General features: G+C 49.2%; 1 protein-coding gene across 4 annotated transcripts in view; it reads right to left on the reverse strand.

Moving 5' to 3' along the window:
- The window catches only part of Piezo2 (piezo type mechanosensitive ion channel component 2), a 286025-nt gene that overhangs the window by 58261 nt on the left and 200939 nt on the right, over positions 1-26825 (reverse strand). For 2 of the 4 annotated variants that reach the window (XM_063231989.1, XM_063231991.1), the window contains exons 13-26: positions 25534-25764; positions 22307-22430; positions 20682-20971; positions 19443-19591; positions 18054-18227; positions 15479-15520; positions 11301-11509; positions 9970-10130; positions 8030-8206; positions 7647-7772; positions 6529-6729; positions 5782-5986; positions 5601-5702; positions 4775-4940 (exon numbers count right to left, since the gene is read on the reverse strand). In XM_063231989.1, the coding sequence (XP_063088059.1) occupies positions 4775-4940; positions 5601-5702; positions 5782-5986; positions 6529-6729; positions 7647-7772; positions 8030-8206; positions 9970-10130; positions 11301-11509; positions 15479-15520; positions 18054-18227; positions 19443-19591; positions 20682-20971; positions 22307-22430; positions 25534-25764 (2357 nt within the window). The remainder of the gene's footprint in view (positions 1-4774; positions 4941-5600; positions 5703-5781; positions 5987-6528; positions 6730-7646; positions 7773-8029; positions 8207-9969; positions 10131-11300; positions 11510-15478; positions 15521-18053; positions 18228-19442; positions 19592-20681; positions 20972-22306; positions 22431-25533; positions 25765-26825) is intronic. The other 2 variants (XM_023562692.2, XM_063231990.1) reach the window with 1 other exon arrangement.

Raw genomic sequence — 26825 nt, forward strand, 5'->3', positions numbered from 1 at the left:
CAAGTGCAAGGTCCTTAGTTTGATTCCTGATACCAAAACAAATCAAAAACTAACAACCCCCACATTTCCTTTATCCATTCATCTGCTGATGGACACACAGGCCGCTGCTGAGATTTCACCAATACAAACCATGTTGCTATAAACCTGGGAATGAGTGCATCAGGTTTCACAGTGTGTCACTGCAACTGACCACTCTAACTCTTGGGAAGATACCTATGAGGGGTGGGTCACACGGAATTTCTATTTTTAGTTTTTGAGAAATCTCCACGCTGACTCCTGTAGTGGCTGTACTAGTTTACATCCCTACCAACAATGTCATACAGTTTCTTTTCCCTCGAAGCCTCACCAGCCTTTGATGCTATTCAATGTTTTGATGCTGTTGGTTCTGTCTGGGTAAGATGGAATTTCAGGGTTGTTTTAATTCACACTTCTTTAGTGGGCTACAGTGCTGAACATTTTTTTCATTTATTGGTCGTTTCCATTTGTAGCTTTGAGAAGTGTGTATTCATTTTAGTTGCCCATTTCTTGATTGGGTCTTTTATTTGGGGATTCCAATATTTTGAGCTCTTTATATATTCTAGATGTTAGACCTCTGCCAGAGGAACAATTTTTCCCCATCCTGATTGTCCCCTCTGTGTACAGGAACCTTTTAATTTGATATAATCCATTGGTTTTATTTCTTGTGCCACTGGAGTTCTGTTCAGAAAGTCCTTGCTTATGGTTATGTCTTTAAGAGTCTATATTTATTTTTATCTTCCAGAAAAGTAAATGTTTCTGTTTTAACATTCATATCCTCGATCCACTTTGATTTTAGTACATAGTGAGATTGATGGGCCTAGAATCAACCTTCTGCATGTAGATATCCAGCTTTCACAGCACCATTTATTAAAAAGGCTGTCTTTCCTCTTTGTCAAAGAGTACACAGCTGTATATTCCTGTGGCCATTTCTGCATATTCTGTTCTGTTCTACTGACCCACAAACCTGTTGTTCGGTCAGTAACATGCTGTTTTAATCACAGTAGCTTTGAAGTATGAGTTCGTATCTGGGATTGTGATGCTTCCTGCTCTGCTTTTGTTACCCAGGATTGCTTTTGCTATTCCAGGGTCTCTTCCTGGTTCCATCTGAACTTTAGTTGGTGGCTTCTCCAGATCTGTGAGAAATGCTGTTGGTATTTTGATTGGGATTACAGTAAATCTGGATATCAGTTTTGGAAGAACAGCTGTTTTTATTCATTCTGCCTATCTAACTACAGTATATCTTTCCATTTTTTGATGTCTTCCTCAATTTCCTTATTCAGAGGGATACAATTTTCACTGTAGAGATTTTTCACCTTGGTTAGGATAATTCCTAAGTATTTAATTTTTCTTGATGGTATTATTTTCCTATTTTCTTTATCAGTGAGTTCATTACTAGTGTATGGGAAAACTATTGATTTTTGTTGAGTTCATTTTGTAACTTACTACATCACTGAATTAGGTTATTAATTGTGGGGCCCTTTTGTTGGATTTTTGGATCTTTAAGTATTGAATCTTGTCACCTGACAATAAAACTTTAAATCTATTATGTGATGAATGACATTTGTTGGTTTGCATATGTTGAACCATCCTTGCATTCCTGAGATAAAGACTACTTGGTCACGTGTATGATTTTTTTTTTGATGCTTTGTTACATTCTGTTTACCAGTGTCTTGTTTTATCTCAGTTCATTAGAGACACTGGTTTATAGTTCTCTTTTTGGTCAGATCCATGTCTGATTTTGGCATCAGGGTAACGCTTTTTTTCCAAGGATGTTTTGGCAGTGTTCTTCTTCAATTTCCTTACCCAGTTTGAAGACTAATGCTACTAGGTCTTCTCTGAAGTTCTTACAGAATTTGACTGTGAACTCATCATGACCTGGGCTTTTCTTAAATGGTAGGGTTTAAAAAAAATTTTCTTCTTTAATTTCATTGCCTGTTATCAGACCATTCCAGAATTTTAAGTCTTCTTGGATTAGTTTTGGTAGTCCATATTACACTTGGATTTTCTCCATTTTTTCTGCATTCTCCAATTTTTTGGCATATAGGTTTATGAAGCAGTTGCTAATAAATTTCTGGATTTGGGCAGGGTCATTGTGATTTCAACTTTTTCATTTCTAATTGCACTGATTTGTGTCTTTTCTTTCCTGTTTTTGGTAATACTAGCTAAACACGTCTATTTTGTTTTTTCTTTTAAGTAATCAGCTCTTTGACTCATTTGACTCTTTACACTGGTTTTTAAATCCCCATTTCTTTGACTTCTGCTTTGATCTTTATAGTTTTCTTCCTTGTACAAGCTATGTACTTGGATTGTTCTTGTTTTTTGAGGACCTTGAGATGCATTGTTAGGTATTTTTTGGGGTTTCTTGTGTTTGACTGATGTGAACATTCGCAGTAATAAACTTCCTTTGTAGAAACTGCTTTCATTATGTCCTGTAAGTTCTGTTACATTGTACTGGCATTATCACTTTATTATAGGAACTCTATTTCTTCCTTAATTTCTTCTGTGACCTGTTGATTATTCAAGAGTGTGCTGTTTAATTCCATGGATTTGCATAGTTTGTGTGGTTTCTTTTACCACTGATTTCTACTTTCACTGCACTGTGATATGGTGCTATGCATGGGATAATTTTATTTTACATTTACTTAAGCATAGTTTACTAGCTAGTATGTGGCCTGTTTTGGAGAAAATACCCCTCACTGCCTGAAAAGAATGTGTGCTCTGTTGCTGTCTGGTAGAACACTGTCTATATATCTATTCAGTGCATTTGTTCGAAGGTTTGGTTCAATTCTGTGTATCTTTGTTGAGTTTTTGTTTAGCTAATCTATCTATTATGTGATAGTGGGATATTGAGCTCCCCACTAAAATTGTATTGATGTTTATCCCTGACTTTTTATGTTTAATAGCATTGGTTTTATGAAGCCAGGTACACCACGGCTTGGTGCATGTATGATTATAATTGTCATCTCTTCCTGTTAAATAGTTCCATTAACTAATAAATAGATAATGTCTTTCTTCTTTTGATCAGCTTAACTCAAAGTCCACTTTGAAAACAGGATAGCTACTCCCACTTGTTTTCAGGTTCCTGTTGCATGGAATCTTGTTTTCCATTCAGCCTGTGCATTTCCTTTTGTGTTAAATGTGTTTCTTGCGTACAGCATACTGCTGGATTTTCTTTCGATTCATTCTCCTAATTACGCCTTTTGATTTGTGAATCGAGTCCATTTACATTGATAACTGATATTCCTGTCACTGTACTAATTTCTTGCTGCTTTTTTGCCCTTCTCTTTCCCCTTGCTACTCCTACCTGATGCACTCAGTCTATTTGAACTTTTGGCACTGTTAGCGTCATTATCTCTTTCTAGGATATCCTTGAGGATTTTTTAGAGTGCTGGTCTGGGGGTCATGAATTTCTTCAGGTCATCTATGATGGAAATATCTTATTTTCAAAATTTCCCTTTGTCTTTCTAGGGGAGGCACTGATGATTGCAGAGCAAAAGAAATCTTAAGACACAAATGGGAAAAAAAAGTTAATAATGAATTTCTTCTCCCAGTTAGAATAGAGATAAATTAACAAAATCATATTTCACGCAAAAGTTTTGCTACAGATGAGAAAACTTTCCTTAGCGATGGAACAGCGCAGATTTATGACGGGGCTGGGGCTCTCTCCAAGCCTCTGTCTCAGGCTGGACGTCCCTGGTCAGTCAGGGTTCCTTTGGGGTTGTCCTTTCACAACAGTCTTCATGGACAGATGCTGACCCTGGTGTCCAGAACTTGGCACCCTTGCAGGAAAGCACAGCTTCTGGGGGCTCCCACAGCCTGGTGTCTGGGCCCCTGGGCAGTCTGAATTCACTCAGTTACAGTTTCTCTTTTGTGGATGGTTTGCTTTGGCCGTTTCTCTTTCCAGCTGAGGAGCATCAGACAAACAATTCTAGATCTGTTCTTTGATGAACAGGTTGTAGTTTTCCAAAAGTTAGTAAACAACCTCGGAATAGAATATGCATGGCACTTGGGCTACAGAGCATTACTGGGGAATGGTGAGTGGCGTCCAAACCATGTTTCAGATAGGTGCCCTTCTGACCTTTCCTTCAGAGAGTAAAATGTTTAAAAGGATTTTAATGAACTTTTTTCCTAGAAGCTGCTGCATACTTGCTTGGTTACACAAGCAAAAGAGGAAAGGAAAAGGTCATGAGTTCTAAAGGACCACAACCTCTGCAAGTGGCCAGGGCAGTGGCCAGGCTCACAGGGCCATCTGAGACATGCATGGATTAAAGTCAGCGTGCATGTGTGTGCACATACGTGTGTTAGGGCAGTGGCTCCTGAGGACAGTGGCTCCATTGTGGCCTACACCAACAGGTAGGGACTGGGCTCCCCACACATGCTTGGCCGTCCCGGTTACGTGGGGTATGAGAAGCCACACCAGCTCCTCACATGGCTGTGGTAGAGGCTGGGTGGGGTCTTTCGGGCTGCAGGAAAGACATCAGAACCAACACCACGGCCACCAGAGAATGCAGAGAGGTGGGACAGCAAAAAATTGACTTGCTCAAAGCCATCACTGTCATAAGGCCACTGGGCTGCATAGGCCAGGCCCTGCCCACCAGGATCCAGCCTGTAGCAGGGAGCTCTGCAGGGCTGAGCATGTAACACAGCATGAGGGACAGCAGCAGAGGGCACTGTGGTCCCTGTCCAGGGCCCAAGGGCACAGGACATGGGAGGGAGGTGGGGGGGAGGGCCCTTCTGGAAGATGCTGTTTGGTCACCTGCAGTGAATGAAGTCCGGGACAGGGTTGTGCTGGCTGAACGAGGCTGCATCCAGGTTCATGCAGATCTCCACATTATCACCGGCCATAATGCGCACGGCAGCCTTGTTCTCGTCCTCGAAGATCTGCCGTTGCAGGGAGGCACACAGGAGCAGCATGAAGTCATCTGTGAGAGGAGGATGGTCACTCGGGCCCAGTTTCTCTCCTGGGATCCACTGTAGCTTAGCAGAGCCAAGATCAAGGCCGAGCCCCAGCTTCTCCACCAGGGGACCTGTGTTTGTTACCACAGAGCTCCCTGGCCCCACAGAATGCTGGAAAGCTACCATGGCAGGTGCATGTTTGTGGAGCAGCAGGTGCTCTTGGGGCTGCAGGAGTGGCCCCGGTCCCCTTGGCTGCTCCTTTTTTCTGAAATTAAACCCAAATGTGTATAGGCTGGCAGTCTCTCCTGAGGTCCTGTTCTCCTACCGCTTTGGGTGGGGCGGCCACACCAGTGTGGCTGCAGGTGCCATGGGGGTCTGGGCCCCAGTATTGCTATCTGAGTCAGGTGCCCCTGTTTACTTCGTGCATGTATCCCATCGTGATGCATGAGGGCTCACTGAGGTCTAGCCTCTAAAGGACATGTGTGTGTGTGTATGCAAGTGCTAAGGGGTTTTGATGTTGGCTTATGAATCTGGTAAAGTAACAGAGCAAGCAGAAGCCATAGGGACCCAAGTGTGGACGCACAGGTCAAACCTTTCCATGCTGTGAAGCTGGGGAGGAGGCCAGGCACTGATGCATAGTGGATGGAAGACACAGAAACGCATATAGGGCCTGCGCCCCCACTTACAGACAAGGAACACGGGGTTGGGGCGCATGATGAAGTCAGGGAAGTACAGCCACTTGATGATGTTGTCATTGAAGTTGGCACCCTTGAGCCTCCATGGATAATCTGCAGGATGTAGGTGGCCGGTCAGTGCTCCCTGCCCTCCCCTGGTGCCTGGGTGGGGCAAGGGGACTGCGCTGCTCACCTCGGCAGGGTGCAGGGGGCACCCCAATGCACACCAGGTACTGCAGGGTGAGGATACAGGCCAGGAAGCAGCAGTACTTGGGCCACACCTCGGCGATGGCTTTCCTCCGGCGGCGGTACAGGACACCAATCAGCCAGCAGGCATGGATCATGGCATAGAAGTCCATCCTCTGGCCGATGACATTCACTGACATTAGGAAACAGGTCTGTGTAAGGATGACAAAGGAAGAGAATCGGGTTTTCAGGGAAGGGGTGTGGCATCCAGGGCCAGCCTGTTGGCAGTGATGGCCACCAACAGGTCCCTACTGGCCCTGAGAAAGACAGAACCATTCAGATTACTCCCTTTGGTAACAGTGACGGAGCTACAGCTGGGATGCTTCCTGTAAATGCTCTCTCCCTGAAGGACAGGCACCATCGCCATGGTGCAGCTTAAACAGTTCCTTTGACTACAGATCCACTTGGAGAATGCTCGGAAAGAAAGAAGGTCAATGATTTTTATTCTAAGAAACCAGCAACGATAATGGACATCCATGCATTTGGAAGGCTCTGAGGTCCCTCAAGCCAGCTCTGTTGTGGAGGAGAGGACACTGGCACGGGTGCTGGAAGACGCCCAGCAGAGCCAGGCTTACTGATGATCACCAGCCAGCTGGCTAGGACCACAGGATGGTGCTCACAGCTGAGCTGGCCCACAGCGGCCACTGAAATCAACATGCAGGCGGGCCGCAGAGCTTGGGATGAGGAAACTCACCTCCAGGCCGAACTTGTAGAAGAAATAGTTGACAAAGTACTTGGCACAGTTAACCAGCCCATCATCCAGGTGTAAGCGTGTGATGTCATGGAAGATGGTCTTAGACACTGGGGCTGTCAGGTTGTTCCGGCCACGGTAATACTCCTGGTGGCGGTAAATGGTGACTTCAAAGGCCAGGATGGCCAACATCAGGAGATTATTCTGTGTGTGAGGAAGAGGGAAGCACGGTGTGTACACAGATGCTTTGATTCAGTAATTTTAAAACCCTATATTTAATTGTGGATGTCTAAAAGGGATTTATAAATCCCCACTTGCATTTGGCATCATCTGAAGCTCAGTGTCACTTGCTCTGCCTTTTTTACTCGGGCATCGTCCCCAAATACCTATTTGTTTATCCTTCTAACTACTTTTAGAGCAGGGAATATTCACAAGGATATCTAGAAAACTCAGAAACTGCACACCGAAACTGGGGTGTCTACTATGGTTAAAAATCCCAGGTGCCGAGCCTAAGCTTTGCCACCGCCTCATCTGTGTATGTGACCAGGACTACACATATCATCGTTCGCCAAAGAAAAATGTGAAGCACTAACGCACCTGGTTTTTATTATGCTTGTACGACTGTGCCGTTTAAGTTTGTTTTGCAAAGCTATACTTCACTTTGTTATGTCTAACTGCAATGTATGCTCTTTATTAAACATTACAGCGAAACAGAATTTAGACACCAAAAAAGTTTTGTAACTCTACACCTCTTTCTCAGAAATAATTACTGGCTGTATGCTAAATTTTATCCAATATTTTTCTTTGTGTCTAGACAAGGTCATGCTATAAACAGGGCTCTGAAATTGCTTTCCTTTACAGTGTATTCTGGGTGTGGCTCCATCACGAAACGCCTTTTAACCTTGCTCTTGCGCTGTTTTTGTGCTAGTCTAATGAAGCATTTGTCATACTTTACTTAGGCAAGTTCAGAGCACATGGCTGATTTCTCAATAGTGCAGCTGATTTTACTGTTCAGTCGTCCGCCTCAAGCAGGTGGGGTTCCTGTCACTGTGCTGTGAGTGTTCAAGGCCAGGGCCACTCTGGAATCACGCAAAGCCCCCCAGGCGTGGCCTGGTCCTCACCCTCAGGTAGACAAGCAGCGGGGAAGACTTCCTCAGGCCAACCCACTCAGTGGGGTCGATCGGAGCACTGTAGAGCAGGGACTTGTTTAGTTCACTGAGAGGTATGTTGGTTTGGCTTTCATTTGGCTGAGAAGAGAAAATGGAATAAAAATGGATCCCCAGATTGAGAGAACTCCTACCGCTCTCCATCCCTGACCAGGGTGCCATCAGGTGTGGGGGGAGGCACAGGCCCCTCTCCCAGGGACATCTCCGAACCCGGCGGGGATAGATCTAAGCTGGAGGAACAGTGAGGGGCTCAGGAGCAGTCAGAGCCTGGGAGGGTGGGGTCCCCAGTACCCGCCTTGCTCCCCACAGGGCAGTGAGGAAATTCCGCCCCTGCTCACCAAGGAGCAGTTAATGGAAAAGTTGCTGGGCTTAATGGTCTGGAGCTGGTACAGCATTTTGCAGACGATGATCACGCATGTCCAGACGGTGCAGACGCTGGAGGCCAGACGACGGAGCTTGGCGTATGGCAGGGCAAAGGCCCAGGAAATCAAGAACACGTAGTTGAACAAAGACACCTGAAAATGTAAATCGGGAATGCAGCACATCACAGGGCGGTCAGAACATCCACGGCGCAGTGGCTGGTTTTCTGTCAGCCAAGGGCTAGTGAGGTCTTTGTGTGTACAGGGCATCGCCCTGGCTGGGGACACGTGGCTGAGTGACGAGTGGCTTTGGGGACACTGAGTCCGCTATGGGAGTGCAGCAAGGGCCAGCCCCCCACCCCACCCCCCACCCCGTGAGAGGCCTCGCACCAACAGGAGGAAGTGCATTCCGGGTGAAGGGCGTGAGAGCAGAGGCAAAAAGCAACAGACACTGCAGGAACAGAGAGCTAGACACTAGCAGTGGGCGCACAGCGGGCGGCAGAGGGGAGGGCACAGGTGTGGCCGAGCCAAGCTTCCCAAGCTATCAAGCCAGCAAAGCTCAGGGGCCCGCGCTGTGCCGCCCAGAGCGCGTGCGCAGCCAGGGAGGACAGCGTCCCATGTTGGTAAAGAGGCTAGGAGACTGGGCACAGGAGCCAGCAGGGATGCTGCTGGATAGAAGCAGCCAATGAGAAGCTGCAGAAGTGTTTAACCCCACAGCCGAGCCTCCTGCTGCAGCCAGGCCTGCTCGGCGTCGGGCCTGTGCCATTTTATCACTGGGCAACGGGCTCCTCTCCTTCCTCTCCCTCGCGACTTCCTTCCTGTTTTCTTCTTTCTTTCAAAGAACGGATGTTCTGCAACTGAGGCCCTCTTTTATTTGAGACCCACTGCTCCCACTCACTGGTTTTCCTAGTGGGGTGTGCTGGTGCATGCCTTTGGATCCAGGCACTTGGGAGCCTGAGGCAGGAGGAACCCCGGGTTGAGTCCTGCCTGGGGCACTCAGTGAGGCCCTGCCTCACACAGGAAACAAGCCTGCAGATGTAGCTCGGTGGGAGGGCACCACACTTAAATGGGCTTTCTGGCCTGCAGGGCCTGGAGGCCCAGATGCTCAGGGTCAGAAGTCACCTCAGAAGCGGTGTTTGCCGTTTCTGGAGAAATGCCGCTGTCGTCCTTTCTATTTCTTTGTGCTGTTCTGACCATCGACTGGAAGTCGGAAGTCGAACAATTCCCCGACTGCTGTCCATCAATAGACCCTGGTGGTCAACTCATAAGCTCAGAATGGATGCCAGGGTTCTGGCCAACATCAGGTCTGACCAGGCTCTGTCCCTTGTGGGCTGGGAGCAAGTTCTGGCCCAGACCACACGGTACAGAGCACTTATGCGCAGGGCATGTCTGGACCGTCTGTCTGCGGTGCTGCGGTTGCGCTCCGTTACTTCTGGCTAATGGTTATAGCCAGTAGTTCCCCAACCACTTGTGGGAGGTGCAAAGATTCTGAGTTGAACCAATTCAAAAATAGTCCTGGGAAGTCAGGACCATGAAGCAGCTTCTGCTGAATGAATGCCAGCACGTGAAGGGGCTCTCCCTTCGTGCAGAGTGGGGGACCTCCCACACTGTAACAGAGATGGCAAGAACTTTTGTCTTGGCTCTATAAACCCATGAGTCAGTCAAGGGCTTGATCAGACTTTGGTAACCCCTGGAAATGCTGCTGTCCCCAAGGAAAAAGCCAAGATGCAAAAAAGCAGCCCCCCAGCACTGACTGCCTCTGCAGTGTGACCCAGCCATCCAGAGCGCGCCGCTGCCTCCCCCTCGCCTCGCCCCACCTCTGTCCACCACAGTGTGGGCCCTGAGCCTCCCCAGCCGCCCGTGCTGTGCTGGCCTTTGGGGAAGCCCCGGGGTGGTGGCGGAGGAGCCCGGTCACTCGCCTCTTTCACGGACACCCAGATGATGTAGGAGGAGACAACCTTGATGATGTGCAGTTCCAGGAGCCACCACATGAACACCTGCAGCTTGTGGAAGTACTCCAGGAACTTCAGGAAGAGCACGGTGAGCCGGTCGATCACCAGGTGCCACTTGTTCCGCAAATCTGCAAAACAGGGCAGACCCGAGAGCACAGGTTGTCTCCGCGGTGTTCGCTGCAGCGTATCTGTGACTTCTGGGGGAACGTGGCGCTGTGGGGTGGCACCGAGGATAAGATCGGCGGACCTGGGGGAAGGTGGCCCAGGACTCAGGCTGTTCTGTGGAGACGTGGGGACAGTACCATTCGCCTATTCAGTGGCTGCCAGACCTATGGTGTGTGCCGCAGTATGCGGCTTCTATCACTGAAAGCTCTGTCCTGTGGGGTTTTTAAGGTATGAGCCGTTTTTTCTAATGAGACTTTGGTATCCTGGCTTAATCACAATGCAGTGTGGGTGCTTGTATCTAAGTCTGCTGTCACTGGATTAATTCATGCTTATGACTGAGCTCTCCTCTCTCCTCCGGTACTGCCTCCCCCTGGCCAGTGTGGTTGTCACCAATGCTGCTGGGCTCAGGCCTGAAGCCAAGGAAGTTTCAGTACTTGTGAAAGCAGCGCACCGGCCAGGACCCAGTGAGTGGCCCAAAGAAAGGCCCAGAGGCTGCAGTGAGCCCGGTGTGCTCGGCACAAGGGGGGAAGAGTGAGCACAAGGTCTGGAGAGACTCTAGAACCCACTGCAGGTGGGCGGACTACATCCCAGCTGCTCAGCCCCTGGAGTCACAGGGCGCTCAGGTACAGGGCAGGTGGCCCCAGTACCCCTCAGTCATGTGAGGAAACAGAGACAGAGCTTTCACAAAAGGGAAGAGGCCAAGAGAGGGAGGAAGGCAGAGGGGAGGAGACCAGAGAGAATCGAGGTGTGTTATACGTGTGCGCCCACTGCCCACATGGACCAGTAAAAATAAAAATAAGCCCTGCGTTTGGGAAGACAGCAGATCAGGAGAGACAAGAGCGGCACCTTAACTGCAAAGCTCCCAAAGGTCCCTGCGTCTCACGGCCAGGTCTTGGTCTGAGCTTCCTGCATGGTCAGCTCTGGGGACCTGGCCGGCTCTGCAGTCCCAGTGGGAGCTCCATCAGCAGGTCAGGAATCCAGGCCCGGCCCCAGATTCCAGCCAGATTCCTGGAGAGACAGGAACAACTAAAGCGACCAGAGAAAGAAAGCTGCAACTCTTCGATCTGCCCAAGCTGTGTGCCACCATTTGGGTCACACAGACCTTTGTGGAGTGCGTCCTGGCTTATTGTTACCTGACATGTCCTCCTCCTCTTCCGACTCCTCCTCATCCTCATCCTGGCTGTCTGTCTCTGACTCGCCCTTCAGGGCTCTCTCTGTTTTCCCCCGTCCCTCTGGCTTCTCCTGCCCAGGCTCCGCCAGCTTCTTGGGCTCGGGCTTGTCCAGGCTGGGGGTCAGATGCATCATGGCCAGGTCGGGTAGGCTGCCTTCGGGGTGTGCCAACCTGTGGGCAGAGGGCAGCTGAGGCCCAGGGCCAGGCGTGGGGCCAGAGTAGCAGCGCGACCAAGGAGGAGACAAAGCAGAGACCGGTGCATGGACAGCACCCTGTGATGAGGACGTGGGGTGTCAGGGAGTGGCCGCTTTGGGTTGGTTCGTTTGTTTTAGGTTCTTTCTAAAAACAAACTGTGAACTGAGCTCTGATTGGCTTCTCTCACCGAGGCTCTAGGGAGTCCTCGGGAACGAGAGCTGTGGACACCCAAACTTGACATTTTTCCCAGAGGAGAAATGGTCAGAGTTTAGGATGGAGAAGCATGAAATGGCACCGTGGCGGGCAAGCATTTCATGGCTTCGCGGGGGACTTACTCATTTTGGTTGATTGGTAATTTTTTCTTGATGCTGCTCAAAGTAATTGGGATAGAAAGGAAAAACAGGAGATGAGAAGAGAGGAGTTACGAGGAAGGTCAAGATCACACATCATGCTACACATCATTGCATCAGGGTGCAGTGTGGTGGGCCTGGGCTGGCACATTCCTGGCTCGTAGTGAGCTGGGGCCAAGAGCCCAGACTGGCGACGGGATCAAGAGTGAATGGGTCAGCAGGGGTGAGGACGAGGAGAGACGGGCCCAAGGCAGGAGACCTCATGCTCTCTGGGTGACACACAGGTCCAGCAGGGGTCAGGTCATTCTTGGGAGGGCACGTCTGTGTAACGAAGGAGCCCGAGGTCTCCACCCAGGGAGGGTGCAATGCAGGCGAAAGGCCTTCAGGGCTCCAACTGTCTGCAACACAGCCTGCTGGGGTTGGGGGAACCAGTGTCCACTGCAGACATGGCTGCCGGGCACATGTGGAACCTGGAGTGAAGTGGTGCCACAGGACAGCTTCCACTGAGCGCCTGGCCACCTGGGTACTGCAGCTTATTTCAGAGCAGATGATGACAGGTGTGGCTCCTCCTAAATTCTGTTTTGAAACCAGGCCTCACTCTATCACCCAGATGAGCCACCAAGTCCTTGGGCTCAACCTTCCAAGTAGCTGGGAGGTGGATATGTGCCATGATGGCTAGCTTCCTACATTTTGTAAAACAGAAGAAAAATTTTTAAAATTCCCATTCAAAGGAACACTTCAGAGAACACTGTGGACTCAGGAGTGTCTTAGAGAGTGTCCAGGAACACGAATGACCCAAGGGGCCATGACAAACCCACGCAGAATGATATAAATAATGTTCCACCGGTAGACTCCGGATTAATTATTTCACTTTTATGAAACTTAGTTATTTTTTTAGAACGGGTGGGCTTTACAGATAAAATCTAAACTCTTTTGAATTTTCAGATTTTAAATGTGAATGTGCCCGCTGCTCTGGTGAACCAATGGGTCCTTGGACTCCGGGACGCTGTCCTGTGCTGCGGTATGGAGTCAAGTGTAGGGCACCAGCAGCAGAGCCTCAGGTTCTCACTCTGGAGCCAGGGGAACTGTGCTCAGAGCCACACTGCGGTTCCAGGGTGTGAGGGCCGGGGATCAGGGCCCAGAGTGGACACAGGGCACTGTCCTTTTGGGCTGTCAGCAGATCACATTTCACGAGTGGGAAGATGTAGGGTGCGACCTGGTCAGTGTGCACATGGTCCTCACCCCAGCAGGGAAACCTGGGAGTCGCTGTTGCTACTACTGATGAGGTGAAACCCTTGACCTGACGCTGCCCCTGCAGTGTCCTTAGGCAGTGCTGTCCCCAAGCTGCCACAGCACACAGTTCAGCAAGGGAAGGCTGGAAAGAAGGTGGTAGGGACAGCCTGGGGTGAGCCACAGGTGTCGGCAACAGACCTGGGACCCCACAGAACCAGAGCTAGCCCAGGCGCAGGCTAAATGCTGCTCATGCCCATTGACCGGACCCATGGGGAAGGAGGGCTTGGGATTCTTGCATGGTCTTTGGAGCAGGCCACAGGCTTGGAAGGGATGCAAAAATCAATCAATCAATCAATCAATTAATCAATCAAAGAGTAAACATGGATCGGGCTGCACCCATTAGCCTAGAAGCTCATTCTGTATCTCATGTTGCATATTTGTGAAAATTTATGTGCCTGAAACATGTACAGATGAAATATTTTAAATGTATGCTGAGCGTGAACATTTTAAAAATACATCCTGTGTGAATCCTTTTATTTTTCTTTCATTCTTTTCATGACAGTTTTGAGAAGTGATCCAGAATGCTGAAAGCATAGGTTTTGGAATCAGAAAAACTTGAGTTCAGTCCCAATCAGATGAGCTACTGGCTAAGTAGCCCTACAAAACTACCCCACCTGTCTTTAAGTCTCAGTCTGCTGATCCATCAACTGGACATAAGCCTCACTGCTGGAATGTTTTGAAAATTAAGGCAGTTTCCATAAGTGCTTAAGACAGTATTTAGTTACAGCAAAAAAACAAAGCAAGGAGCCTTTTTTAAAGGATGAACTTCAACATATTAGGCTTCAGTGACCTACATGATAAATCCATCCTAATGAAAGTCAGGTTAGATACATACTTCTGCAATGCACCACTCAGTGATACAACTGGGGAGACAGATGCTGACCACACACTTCAGTTCCTGTATCAGCACAACTATCAGATCTGTGGCAGATCACAGATCCCTCACAGATCAGCACACTCTGACTGACACCTCACAGATTATCACACCCTGACAGATCCCTCACAGATCAGCACACCCTGAGAGACCCCTCACAGATCACCCTACCCTGACAGATCCCTCACTGATCAGCACACCCTGACAGATCCCTCAAAGAACAGCACACCGTGACAGATCCCTCGCAGATCAGCACACACTGAAAAACCACTCAGAGATCAGCACATCCTGAGACATCCCTCACAGATCAGCACACACTGACAGGTCCCTCACAGATGAGCTCATCCCGACAGATCCCTCACAGATCATCACACCCTGTCAGATCCCTGAAAGATTATCACATCCTGACGGATCCTGACGGACCCCTCACAGATCAACACACACTGACAAACCACTCACAGATAAGCACATCCTGACAGATCCCTCACAGATCAGCACACCCTGTCAGATCCTTGAAAATCACCCCACCCTGACAGCTCCTTCACAGATCAGCACATCCTCACGGATCCCTGAAAATCACCCCACCCTGACATATCTCTCAGAGATGGGCACATCCTGAGAGATCCCTCACAGATCAACACACCCTGTCAGATCTCTGAATGATCACCACACCCTCACAGATCCTGGAAAGATCACCACATCCTGACAGATCTCTCAGAGATTAGCATATCCTGACAGATCCCTAACAAATCAGCACACCCTGTCAGATCCCTCACAGATCAACACACTGACAGACCCCTCACAAATCTGCACATCCTGACAGATCTCTCACAGATCATCACACCCTGTCAGATCCCTGAAAGATTATTACATCCTGTCTGATCCTGATGGACCCCTCACAGATCAACACACACTGACAAACGCCTCACAGATCAGCATATCCTGAGAAATCCCTCACAGATCAGCAAACCCAGTCAGGTCCCTTGTGATCAGGTCCCTCACAAATCACTTCAATAAGAAGATACCTGGTAGGTACCAACCAGAGGTCATGAGATTGGGAACAGGGTCTTCTATCTTTCGCAAGAGAGAAAAGCAGGGGAACAGCAGGGCCACAGCCAGAGGGGTCAAAAGTGACCCAGAAGGCAGGTGAGGTGGTGACTTAGGCAGGCTGATGGTGCTCATGAGAGGACACGTGGAGAAGGCCACTGTTGAGCTGGGCTCAGTCATGGGCTCTGGACAGTGGCCACCTCACAGGGTGTCACCAGCCAATTCCCTTGGAGTCAGCTCTGAGCACCAGCTGAAGGCCCTGGTGACTGCCACACTGGTGTCCCCCAGGGATACACACTCTTGCTCACAAAGCAGTAGAGAGCTTAACAAACAGGAGATAGTTGTCGACAAAGGCAGGAGAGGAAACATGGAAGTACCCACCTATTTATTATCAGATACACGCGACCATTGACCTTGGCATGGCTGCGCAGGAGGCGGCAGGAGACAGGAGAGAGACAGAGGATACCATCAGACAGAGACAGCAAGGCAGGCGTCCCTGGGGCCTTCCGTCACCAGGCGAGCCATCGAGCCACCGCACTGTCCACACAGGTGACCTGCCTCGAAGAGTCGGGGCCACCAAGTGCAGCCGCAGCAGGACTTGCACACACTCGGGCACTCACACATGTGACCCTCCGTCCCACTGTCCTCCCTGCCCTCACTCCCTCAGGAAGGACGATGCTTCCAACACGCATGCTAGCAAAAGAAATGCAACCTAAGGGTTAGTGTTTGCTTCTTTCCCAGAATTTAAAAAAGGACAAAAATCTACTAACTAACCACAGTAATGTTTTTCCTTTAAGGTCTTCAAAACTGAAGTTTGAAAAGAAGCAGTTTTGTTGCTTTTTCTTTCTTTTTTTGTAGTTTTGTTTCTACATGCAAAGCACCATTTTCTGACGTGAATTGCACACAGATTACATGGATATTTAAAGGGCTGGAAAAGAGCTCTTATACATTATTATGAATTATTTATTATGTAATAAATAAATTATTACTAACGGTACGTTATAATAGATATTATTATCAGTAGATTTGTAACCTGAGGTTGGCTGCTTAGAAATCACAATAGCTTCTTCTTGTGGGTATTATAAAAGCTTTCCTCAAAGCTAACTTCATACATTTGGTAAGGCCAGATACAATAAATTCTGCTTCACAAAAAAAATTATTTTTCCTATCAGGACATATGTGAGTGCATGTGCACACACACACACATACACACACACACACACACACACACACACACACACACAGGAGGAGAAAGCAGGAAAAGTTAGTTAGACATCAGCAGAAATAGTAGTCCCAAGACAGAGTTAATGAGAACGGAGCAGCCGCTCCCGGCTATGGAGCAAGAAGCGGGTGAGTGGACAGCCAGGTGTGCTGGGCAAGCCCAGTGGCGGGAATATTTATTTTTGTTACTGCCTTAATTTTAAATGCAGGCATTAAAATCGCTGTCATTTACTCTGGGACAAGAACACTGTGGCGTGAGTGCCAATAAGAACACACTGCCATAGGCAAGAGGTGCTAAAAGCTGGAATTATACACCATCTGACCAAAACTAAGCCTGGGGACTCCCCTATGAATCTCTTGCATTCACCCCAAAATACCCTTCTTGAGTGAGTTCCTTATCTTCCCTAAGTTTTCCAGACTTAGAAGAACAAACCATCCCAGACGCTTAAACTCTTCAGGTAGTTGATTCTTCAACTCTCTCCCCACCCTCCAAACTTCCCTGTGAAACCGGCCTCGCGGGGCGTGCTCAGGGCACTTTTGTAAGCCTTGACAACTCTGACTCCCGTGCAGGCACTGTCTCTGTAAGCCTTAAAATGCGGGTGACTTCCCCTGTGCTAGCAAGTTCAGCTCCGAGGGCTCCATGCTTTCATCACGTCAGTCTGGAGATTTCTCAAACAGCTGGGATTGGAAGTCCCATTTGTTCCATCACTGCTTTATTTTTTCTATCTCTGGTCATCACTGCAGGAAGCAGGATTAAGTCCAGGGGACCCGAGCAGCTGGCCACTCAAGGCCCAGGTAACCAGCACAGGGGTCCCTCTGGGTTCTGTCACCTGGCAGTCACTGACATGCTGGTTGGAAGTCAGCAGGTGGATAATCGGGATGAGAATGGAGAGTAAATTTAAACCAAACATATAAGGGAAAGACGTCTGTGGAGTGTGAGAAAAGCTCGCAGAAGTACTTTCCACCATCAGATGAAGTTTTTCAGAGTTATCAAAGGCTCCAGTGCCTACCAGAGCATAGGAACTCAACGTATTTGCTAAAATCACTGTGAGAAAATTTGACTTTTGTCTTCTATTAATGTGTCCCGAGTCCCCTGAAGTCCAGCGAGTGCTGAGAATTTCCGCCGGGGCCTGGCGCTCATCTTCACACAGTCCCCTGCTCCCTGAGGGGCTCCGCGTGTCTCCCAGGACCACTGCAGGCCCCCATAGGAAAAGCAGCTGCCATCTCCCTGCAATGGGCCTGACTGAGGGCCCAGCAGGATGCACCGCGGCCTTCACAAGTGGTACCAGTCTGTGCTGTAAACAGTCGACATTTGTTGGTGGAGAGAAAAAACAGGCAGCTGCTAAGAGAACACACTGTCTTTACTGTCTCACTTTAACCAGCGCCATGGGCACGAGGGGAGGGCGGACAACGTCCTTCCATTGCTCACACACGTCCTTCGCTATGCTGTCCCGTGGCCTTGCCATGCCGTCAGCGTAATAGAGAATGGACCCCAAGTTAGGCGGACATAGTAAATGTCCTAACCAAAATGTTAGGACCAAAATGTCCTAACCATAGTAAATGTCCTAACCTGTGATGCAGGCCTAGCCCACAGCTACATCCAGGTGCCTCAGTCTGCACAGCTGGCTAAACTCCTACAAAGCTCAAGGCTGACCGCTGGTTAGATCCTCCTCCTGAGCAGCCCCTGGGCAGGTGCCTGCAGGCTGGGGGACGGGGGAGTATCCCTCACACTCACCTATAGATGGCACTGTCTTCCTTGCTGGGGATGGACTTGAGGTCTGTGAGTTCCAGGAAGCGATCGTGGAAGTAGTGCAGGTGCAAGATGCACACCAGCAGGAAGGAGGTGGGGATGAAGATGCGAGTGAACAGCTCCGCCACGGTGAACTGCTTCAGGCCCAGGTCCTCCAGCCTGGAAGAGGACGGCAGGGGCCCAGCCTCCCTTAGGCCATGGAGTGCAATGCTTCGGTCCCCTCCCTTCACTGGGCTCCTCGGTCAGCACCCTCTGCCTTGCATTCCCACCCAGCCCTGAGTCCTGCCTTGACTGTGTCTCTAGCCCTGTGCAGTTGCCGGTCCTCCCGCGATGTCCTGCTTGTGATGCAGGCTCCTCCATGCACCGCCACCTTCCACAACCCCCAGAGCCATGGGAGGGGCAGGACTTGACTCTTTTCCAGCTGCACAGTCCCCCAGGGCTCCCCTAGTTCTCAGGCTTTAAGCTCCACTGTCTCAGATTTCTGCACACTCTGTGTTCTCGAGGTGGCAATATTTCCAGCCCTCTTTTCCAAGCACGCACAGCTGGGGAGCCTAGTGGGCCTGACCACCCTGCTCTACAGGGTGCCTGTAGTCCACAGTCTGCAGTGCTGGGCCCAGAGGTGCCCAACGTCAGGCCCTTTGCCTCTGCTCTCCTCTCCACCTGGATGTTGTCCCACAGCTGGCCCCACTGCACACACTTTCCCAGGGCAAAACTGGTTCTTCTCTGCCTCCTCTGGCCAGCCCACCAAGACTGCCCCGTTCAGTTCTCTGCTACTCACTACTTCTGCCTGATGTTTCCTCCCCACAGTTTTGGGCACAAGTGGCAAGGGACTCATGTGTACACTAAGAGGCTGTGTCTGTCTCCTCTGGCAGGGTGCGAGGCCTTGCCCTGTCCCTTGGCCCCTTGCCGTGACTCAGGCACAGCTCTGGCCCCAGGAAAGCACTGTGACATGGCTGTTATGTGAACCCTGCAGCCAGTGTGATACTTTCCTTCTAGACTTTTCTCCTTGACACACCACCTGCTCACCCAGACCAGCTCTGGCCAAGTTCTGGGACTAAGTCCAGAAGCTCACAGAGGCACATTTGGAAGGGAAGGCAGTCCCCAGCACACACAGGAAACACTACTGCAGTGCCATGCACAGTCAGCACCAGCAGGAGACTCCGCCTGGGGCTGTCAACCCTAGAGGTCTCACACAGCAGCCACAGGCTCTGCCTTCCACCTCAAGCCGAGAGCCAGGAGCCTGCTCTGACCCCAGAGCTGAACCTAGTCTGCAAGCAGGGAGCAGACACTCTCAACATCACAGGTCACTAAAACCTCCCCATAGGCGCTGAGCCACACACACGCACACACACATCGCCCACCACAGAGGCTTACTTTTCTTTCTTCAGCCCTGTCATATTTTGCCACAAGCCTGGGAAGTTTTCAAACTGATACGTGTAGATAAAGATGAGCACCAGCATTGTGTAGATGACCACTGACATCCAGAAGTATTTCAGGATCTTCCGCCACCACTCGTAGTGCACCTGCGAGCCAGACATTGCAAAACAGAGGAGGGGAAGATGGTTATGGGAAGCTCAGAAAAACAGCAGTGTCAGAAATGAGGCCTATCTTATGCTTCATGTTTAAACACTCTGCTCCTAATGCAGGTGGGTGAGTGTGAGTTAGAAGCCCAGTTCTCCAGGCTGCGGCACGGCATCAGGTGGAACGAGCAGGAAACACGTGAGCCCTCATCCCAGCAGGCAGCCGAGGAGGGGCACTGCATCATGGTTATCACTGCTCAGGGAAAACGGCATCAGCTCTGGAATCCAGCGTGGCACTGTGTGGGTAAAAATGTGAACCACAGAGAGACATCGCCCTTCGCCAGGGGCCACATCTCAGCGGAGGCCGCACAGCCTGTGTTTGTGAAAGGGTTCAGAAGTTCGTTCTTTTCTCTTGAGGTGCTTTTATCCCCACCTGGGCACTCTGCTGCTTTGTTTTGCTGGTTCCCGACCAAGAATACTTTATCGTTACTCCTGTTTCTCTCCTTGGATTCTCTTCTCATGCTGGGTAAAACTGTGCTTCTGGAGAGCACAGTTCAATTCAACATGATCATCTATGCTTCAGCTAGTGATGTGCTAACACTCGCAGTGTGACACACATAGAGATCTGTGTCCATGCACAGGCGTGAGGAGTCTCCTCATTCCCGGCACCCCAAGAATGCTCCCCTGTGTAAGATCACCCAGATACTCTCTGTTCCAAGATGTAACCTGGTTATAAACACCCCTTTCTTTTGTTTTTTGGCACCGGGGATTGAACTCACAACCTCACGCTTACCAAGCAGGTGCTTGTGCCACTGAGCGAAATCCCTGGCCTAATACCCCTTTCTTCAATCAAGAATTGTGGGAAAAGTTATGAACCTTTTCCTGATTTCTAAAGAGTCTATACTTTTAAGATGGGGAACAGGTTGGCACTGCTGGCGTCAGGATTCTCAGAGTGCCACATCTGACCTTCACGTCACTCTCTGTGCTCCCTTTATTGGACTGGGGCAGCCTGGACTCTTCAGAAAGGAAGCCCGTGTGCGGTCCTGGGCCAGAGGCCACAATTGGAATTTGGGCGTGGCTGTGAGTCTCCTACCTGGTACAAGGCCACGCAGAACAGGAAGAGCACCATGTAGATGATCTTGTACATGACAATCTTGCCCTCGAAGCTGACGAAGAAGAACATCCCGCCACACACATAGATCCAGTACTTAATGAACATGGCCACCACCAGGTTGCCCAGCACCTTCATGATGTCCTGGTCATCTTCCTCTTCCTCTGCCTCCTCCTCTTCCTTTCTTCTCTCTGGCTTCTCCTCTTTTGCTCCCTCTTCTTCCTTCTTCTCTCTGGGCTCCCCCTCCACTTGCACATCTTGAAGTTCTTCATCTTCAAAACAGAAAGCACTGCTGTTACACTCAGAAGGACACCTGACCAGCACTGCGCAGGACATCAGGTGACACAGGGTGTCTCTTCCAGGCCTCTGCGTGAGACTTGGTTGATTTTAGGCTGTTCTACTAGATAACATGACATGCACAACTGACTCACAGACAATTTTCACAACTCTCCTGAAAGGAGGTGTAAAAGGAGATACATTCAGCAATAATTTACACTAAGCTCTTCATAACCCTCTTTTCATTTTCAACATCTGGGACCCAGGATCTAGAAAAATAAATAGGTGACAAAAACACAAATCAAAACGACCACGCTGATTTCAGATTCTATTGGTCTCACCGCCATAGATGATCCAAGCCTTCCCAGACTGCCATGTGCTAGCAATCCAACCCAATGAGTGGCATTAAACCCAAAGAATAACTACGATTTACCTAAGTCGGGAGCAATCTTAGGTGTGACAGTGAAAAACATTTCCTCTTGCTTTAACATATGCTGGTACACGGACTCACTCCGTGTTACCGAGGCTGCTACCTATGTTTGCTCCTTTTGTTCCGTCAGCCTGCCAACCCCGAGCAGGGGGAGCAGAGGCTAAGTGAGGCGTCAGATCAGCTGTTGATCTCTGCGAACCTTTCTTTACCAAAATGCCTGGATTATCAGATCACTGTGCTGACGTTCAAGGTCATGGGCAAGATTGAAATCTTAATGGCAGACTTGCTGATGAAAAGCAACTTGACGGTTAGGCCTACATAGAGACCCTGTTAGACAGCCTAGTGGGTCCCTGGACCGACGGCTCCAGATGGAGGCACCAGTCTGGTGTGGGGAGTGTGTAGAGTGCCCTTTCCAGAGCAGTGCTCCCTCCCGGACCTCCCAACGGCCTCAGTCCGTTCTGCACATGCCAGTCTCCTGTGTCTCGCTGTGTGTACAACGCTCAGGAGCCTTCTCAATCAGTCTGGGTTGCAGGCCTAAAGCTGCGGAGACAGCACCCAAACCACTGCCCTCCCTCCCTGCCTGTCTGGTTTACTTTGTGGTGCATGATTTTTAGGAGTTAAAAGATTGCAGTCAGCTCCTGATTCCAGTGCTCCCTAAAGCGCCCCCTTGGAGAGCCGCGCTAGCTATTTCTCCTTGCACATGTGTCACCTGCCCTCTCTTTTCCACTTGCCCTGCAAAGTCTAACGGTGCTGCACTGGAACCCTGCCTCTTACTGCCCAGAGTCCAAGGCCCTCTTCTGTCCAGGCCAAAGCGCAGAGCTTTGATGGTGCATTGTGGTCTCCTTATCATTTTGCAGAGCACAAGGCAAAATGAGGTCGCACACTGTTCCCATTCATTTACCTTTTTCCTCATGTTCCTGACTCCCGATCTTGACCTCTGCCAGAAGAGCTTCCTTTTCTCGAAGAGCTTTTTGCTCTGTGAGGTGCTGCCTCAGCAGGAGCCAGAAAGTGATAGTAAAGAGAATCTGCAGAGAGAGAGACAAAGAGAGAGAGAGAAGAGAGAGAGAAAAAGAGAGTTGAGAGGGAGTGGCCCCTTCAGGTTGCCCCTGGAAGCCACTGCTTCTCGCCCCTTTGCTAGGGAGGCTGCAGGCACTGGGCCAGAAGCACGCTCAGCGGGCCCAGGCCCCAACAGCTGGAGCCCCCTGTGCTTGTCTTCAGCTAATCCCTGTTCCCCCCAGGAACGCAGTGCCGCTGCTGCTCTGTCTCTGGTGATAGCCCTGATGGGGTGCAATTAGCGTTACACACAGTTCACTCACCTCAGAGACAGGGCAAAAGGCTCAGGGGTGCAGTGAGTATTTAGGATGTCCAAGGTCCTGGGTTCAATTCCCAGCACCAAAAAGAAATGGTACAATTCTATCAGTTTCAGTGTAGTCACAAGTTGTGCAACCATCATAATACAATTTAAAATACTTTCCTCGCTCCAAAAAGAATTTCCAGAGCAGTGACCTCCTCGTCTCCCTACCTGAGCACCAGCAATCACCAATGAACTGTTTGTTTGCACGGATTTGTGTAAACTAGATGATTTAAGTAAATGAATTACAGAAAACATGCTGTGCTCTTTTCCAACATTACACTGAGCATGATGTTTTTAAAGAGTTATTCACATGGTGATATATATAGTTTTTTGTTCCATTTTCTTATTAAACAATATATCACTGTATGAAAGTAAGATTTTTATGTGTCCATTCACTAGCAGTGGGCATACAGGTTGTTTGAACTTCTTTGTGGCTGTTGTTTCGGTGACTCTGGAAAATGCTGCTGTGGGTATTTATGTGTGGGTTTTTCTGTGGACACATCTGCATTTCTCCTGTGTATGCGACCCCAGGATGAAAATTGGTGATCAAGTGACAATTCTGCCATTAGCATTTTGAGCAGCTGACAAACGCTGAACATTTTCCAAAACTGTGCCCCACTTTACAGCCCCACGGCATTGTGTGACACTTCTAACCTCCCCCGGGGCCATAGGACATTTGTTGTCTGCCTTTTTTTGTACAGCTGCCCAGCAGATGAGAGATGGCATCTCACCCGGATTCATAGCAGGCTTTTAATAAATATTTGCTGAAGAAATGAAAACAATTTAAGAAAGCAAATAGGTCATTTTCCTGTTGGGTAACTGCCTACGTAACTATCCCCAAATATCTACTTATCATCTTCTTTCACCCCACCAGGTGCTGGTAAATATGCCCAAGCCTAAAGAAATCAAGGACCATGCATGCACATGTGAAAATCTGGCATGAAAATTCTGTGAGTTGTGAGAATCTGATGCATGAGCAGAGAGGTCAGGAGGAGCTAGGGCCAGTGGAGCATCTTTCCCAGGGAGGACGAGCTAAAGCTCGGCTTTGACAGTGGCAGGTGACACAATTTGGTGGAGCCACGAATGAGAATTTGGTGGAGCCGGGACCCAAGAATTTGCTGCAAAATGCACACACCTGTGAGGACCACCGCCAGACTCACTCCCACCCTACTGACTCTGCCAATGCCCCTGGGACAATCTGAGCCATCTGTTTTCACAAACATCACCACTGCATCAGAGACTTGAGGGAGCTGTGTCGCTGTCATTGAGGACAGCACTTGGCAGCACTTTTGGGCTTCTGGGTGCATTAAAACAGACACAGGGCCTGGCTTCCTAGAATCTGGTTTTTAAAATGAGTAGTAATATTTCCTCCCCAGAGCACTGCTATTTTTAGGTTAGCAGGGAGTATCTACAACTTAGCCTGCTGCCTTTTCCACGACTCTTCGATACTGCCTCAGGCTGGAATGGATTTACACAATCGACAGGGAAAAGCTGGAATCTAAAACTCTGGATTTCTGCTGTAGAGAGTGACTAACTCACCCGTTGTGTATGTGAGTTTGTATCTGTGTTTAAGGGGAAATGATGGAAGGTGAGGGGGGAACAGTGTCAGATAAAGAAGATTGTGAATGAGCACACAATGTGGGATTTTCGACAGAGTAGTTTGGAGAAAAAGTTGAGGTGAATAAGGCATGGTGTTTGGGACAGGTGAATGAATAGATGAAGGAATAAATTATGAATGAAATCTCCACAGTCCATGAACAACACACAGCATCCCTGCCATGGGTGTTCCCCTGTTAGGATTACACTGCCTTTGAGCGCGAAGCCCTTTAGTAAAAGACCTGTTAGAAGGACCGGTCTCCTCCCACCCCACCTGCCACCTTCGAGACTGGTGTCTGACACTCTCTCCGTGGCTGCTCCAGGAAAGGTGGACTCCTCCTTCTAAGATACTGATTCTTCTCTCTGTCTGGTGGGGAAACAGTGTCCAGGCTCATTCAGTAAACACCCTGCATTGCCTTTGCGGCTTGGAATCCCTGGTATACAGGCGATGTGTTTGGAGCCAGCCACTTTGTTACAGAATGGGGAGTAAATCTGGTCACCTCATCTAATGAATGGACATGACCAAGGTGGCCCACGAGAGATCACAGGCCATGAAGAGACCGTGACTGTCCTAATGACAGATGAAAGTGGATCAGCAGACGAAGAAGAACCAAAAGCAAGGGTCAGAACTTAATGTTAGGGGCTGGGAATTTAGCTCAGTGGCTTAAGCGCCTGCCTGGCAAGCGCGAGATCATGAGTTCAATCCCCGGCACCAAAAAAAAAAAAAAAAAGAACTTAATGTTGCAGCTAAAACACTTTCAGAACCATCCTGGGGACAGTCTGCTGCTGAGAGTAAAGGACAGTCTATGACAGCAATGAGCCAATGGGGCTCTTTACACAGTGACGCCTATGAAGAGTTTGTCTTTTAGCCCCTTGCTGGATGCTACCCTGCATTTTCCTACCTTACTTCTGGCTCCTATTACCACATCTGCATGCTACCCCACTACAATTTACACTAAAAATAACTTAGACTCTCATTTTCCCTCAAGTAGGAAACATTACCATTTTTAAGTAAAGCCTACAAATGCAACGTCAGGTTTAAATGACGAAGTTCTCGGTCTCATGTGTGTTCATTTTCTGCAAAGCACTGACTATCTGGGGTTTCCTATTGTAAGGTTTTGCTCGATGCCACTACGACAATGACTACGGTTTTGTTCTGTTGCCTTCTATTTACTCACCTTCGAGGCAAGCTCTCCTGGCTCTTTCTTCTCTAGGAACCCTGGGACCTTCTTAATTTCCGGAAGCTCAAAGCTCCATATATACTGCAGCACCAGCAGCAGATTTGCGTAGACGACCATGAAGGGTGAGCTGATCATGGCGTACTTCCGCCGGTTGCGGATCATCCAGAGCGTGCAGGACCAGATGAGGAGCACGAAGGTCAGCCAGCTGTGGTAGGTGATGCTCCAGGCCTCAGGGGAAGGAGGACAGAGAAAGCGTCAGGGTTAGGGTGGCACAGCCTCCCCCGGTACAGTCCAAGTTTCTTGCAAGGGAGAAGGAGGACGAGTTCCAGGGGTAGGGGAGACTGAGTGCCCCAGGCCTGTGGCAGAGGATGGGAGAAGAAGGGAAGGGGTGCTGCTGCGGAGGGCATGCCTTCCACTTCCCAGGGACACAACCAAAGGCCCAGGCTTCACTGTCACCCTACTTTGCAGTCTTCAAGTCAACGGTAAGGAACTCTTTATTTCCTGTCCCCAACAGTCAGGGGTTATTTATGAGCGATTTGTGAGTGTGAGCCATAGCTGAGCTGAGCAATAATAAAACACGGAGAATCACAAGGTTAAGCATACAGCCAGGCAGAAGAGCCACAATGGAAATGAGAAAGCTCACGTGAGAGTCATGTGTTAGGTGCTCACACATCCCACCCCAGCGAGGGCTGTCCACACAGGCAAGGCTGGCCTCTGTCCAGTCAGGGTGAGGACCAAAGGCCCAGCCATCCTGAAGACAAATGGCACGTTTTCATTCCCATTAAACCATCAAAGAACCAGAAACAACACCCCAATGGCAGCTGGCAGCTGGCAGCCAACCTGCAAGTCAGGGCCATGCATGCTGTTAACGTCAGCAAACCTGCTACACGTTTCTGTCCCCTTTGACGCCATTTTTTGTGTATGAAAAGAGATTTATGAATATTTTCTAGGGTTTTTTGGAGCTGACTGAAATCAAGCACCTTCTTGCATTCATTATGAATTACCAAGACAGCTCTAAAGTCCAAAATGTGTTCCTGGTTTGTTTGCTTCTGGGAAGCTGGACAGCAATGAAGGTGAAGGAAGCAGCAGAGAACAAACGAATGTCTCTTCTCAGCAGTTTGTACTTCAGTCCCGGAACACCACCAGCTTTCTATGTGATGAGTTATTTGAAAGTGCTGGTTTAAAAAAAACTTATAAGCTAGAAATTAAAACTGCTTTTCTGAAAATGAAGACAGTAAATGGCAACTGAAGTCCTCTGAATTATTTTCATGAAAATATTATTCCTTATA

Source organism: Cavia porcellus, unplaced genomic scaffold (genome assembly GCF_034190915.1).
Source record: "Cavia porcellus strain 051 isolate PalLab524CR breed Dunkin Hartley unplaced genomic scaffold, mCavPor4.1 scaffold_20, whole genome shotgun sequence".
Classification (NCBI taxonomy): domain Eukaryota; kingdom Metazoa; phylum Chordata; class Mammalia; order Rodentia; family Caviidae; genus Cavia; species Cavia porcellus.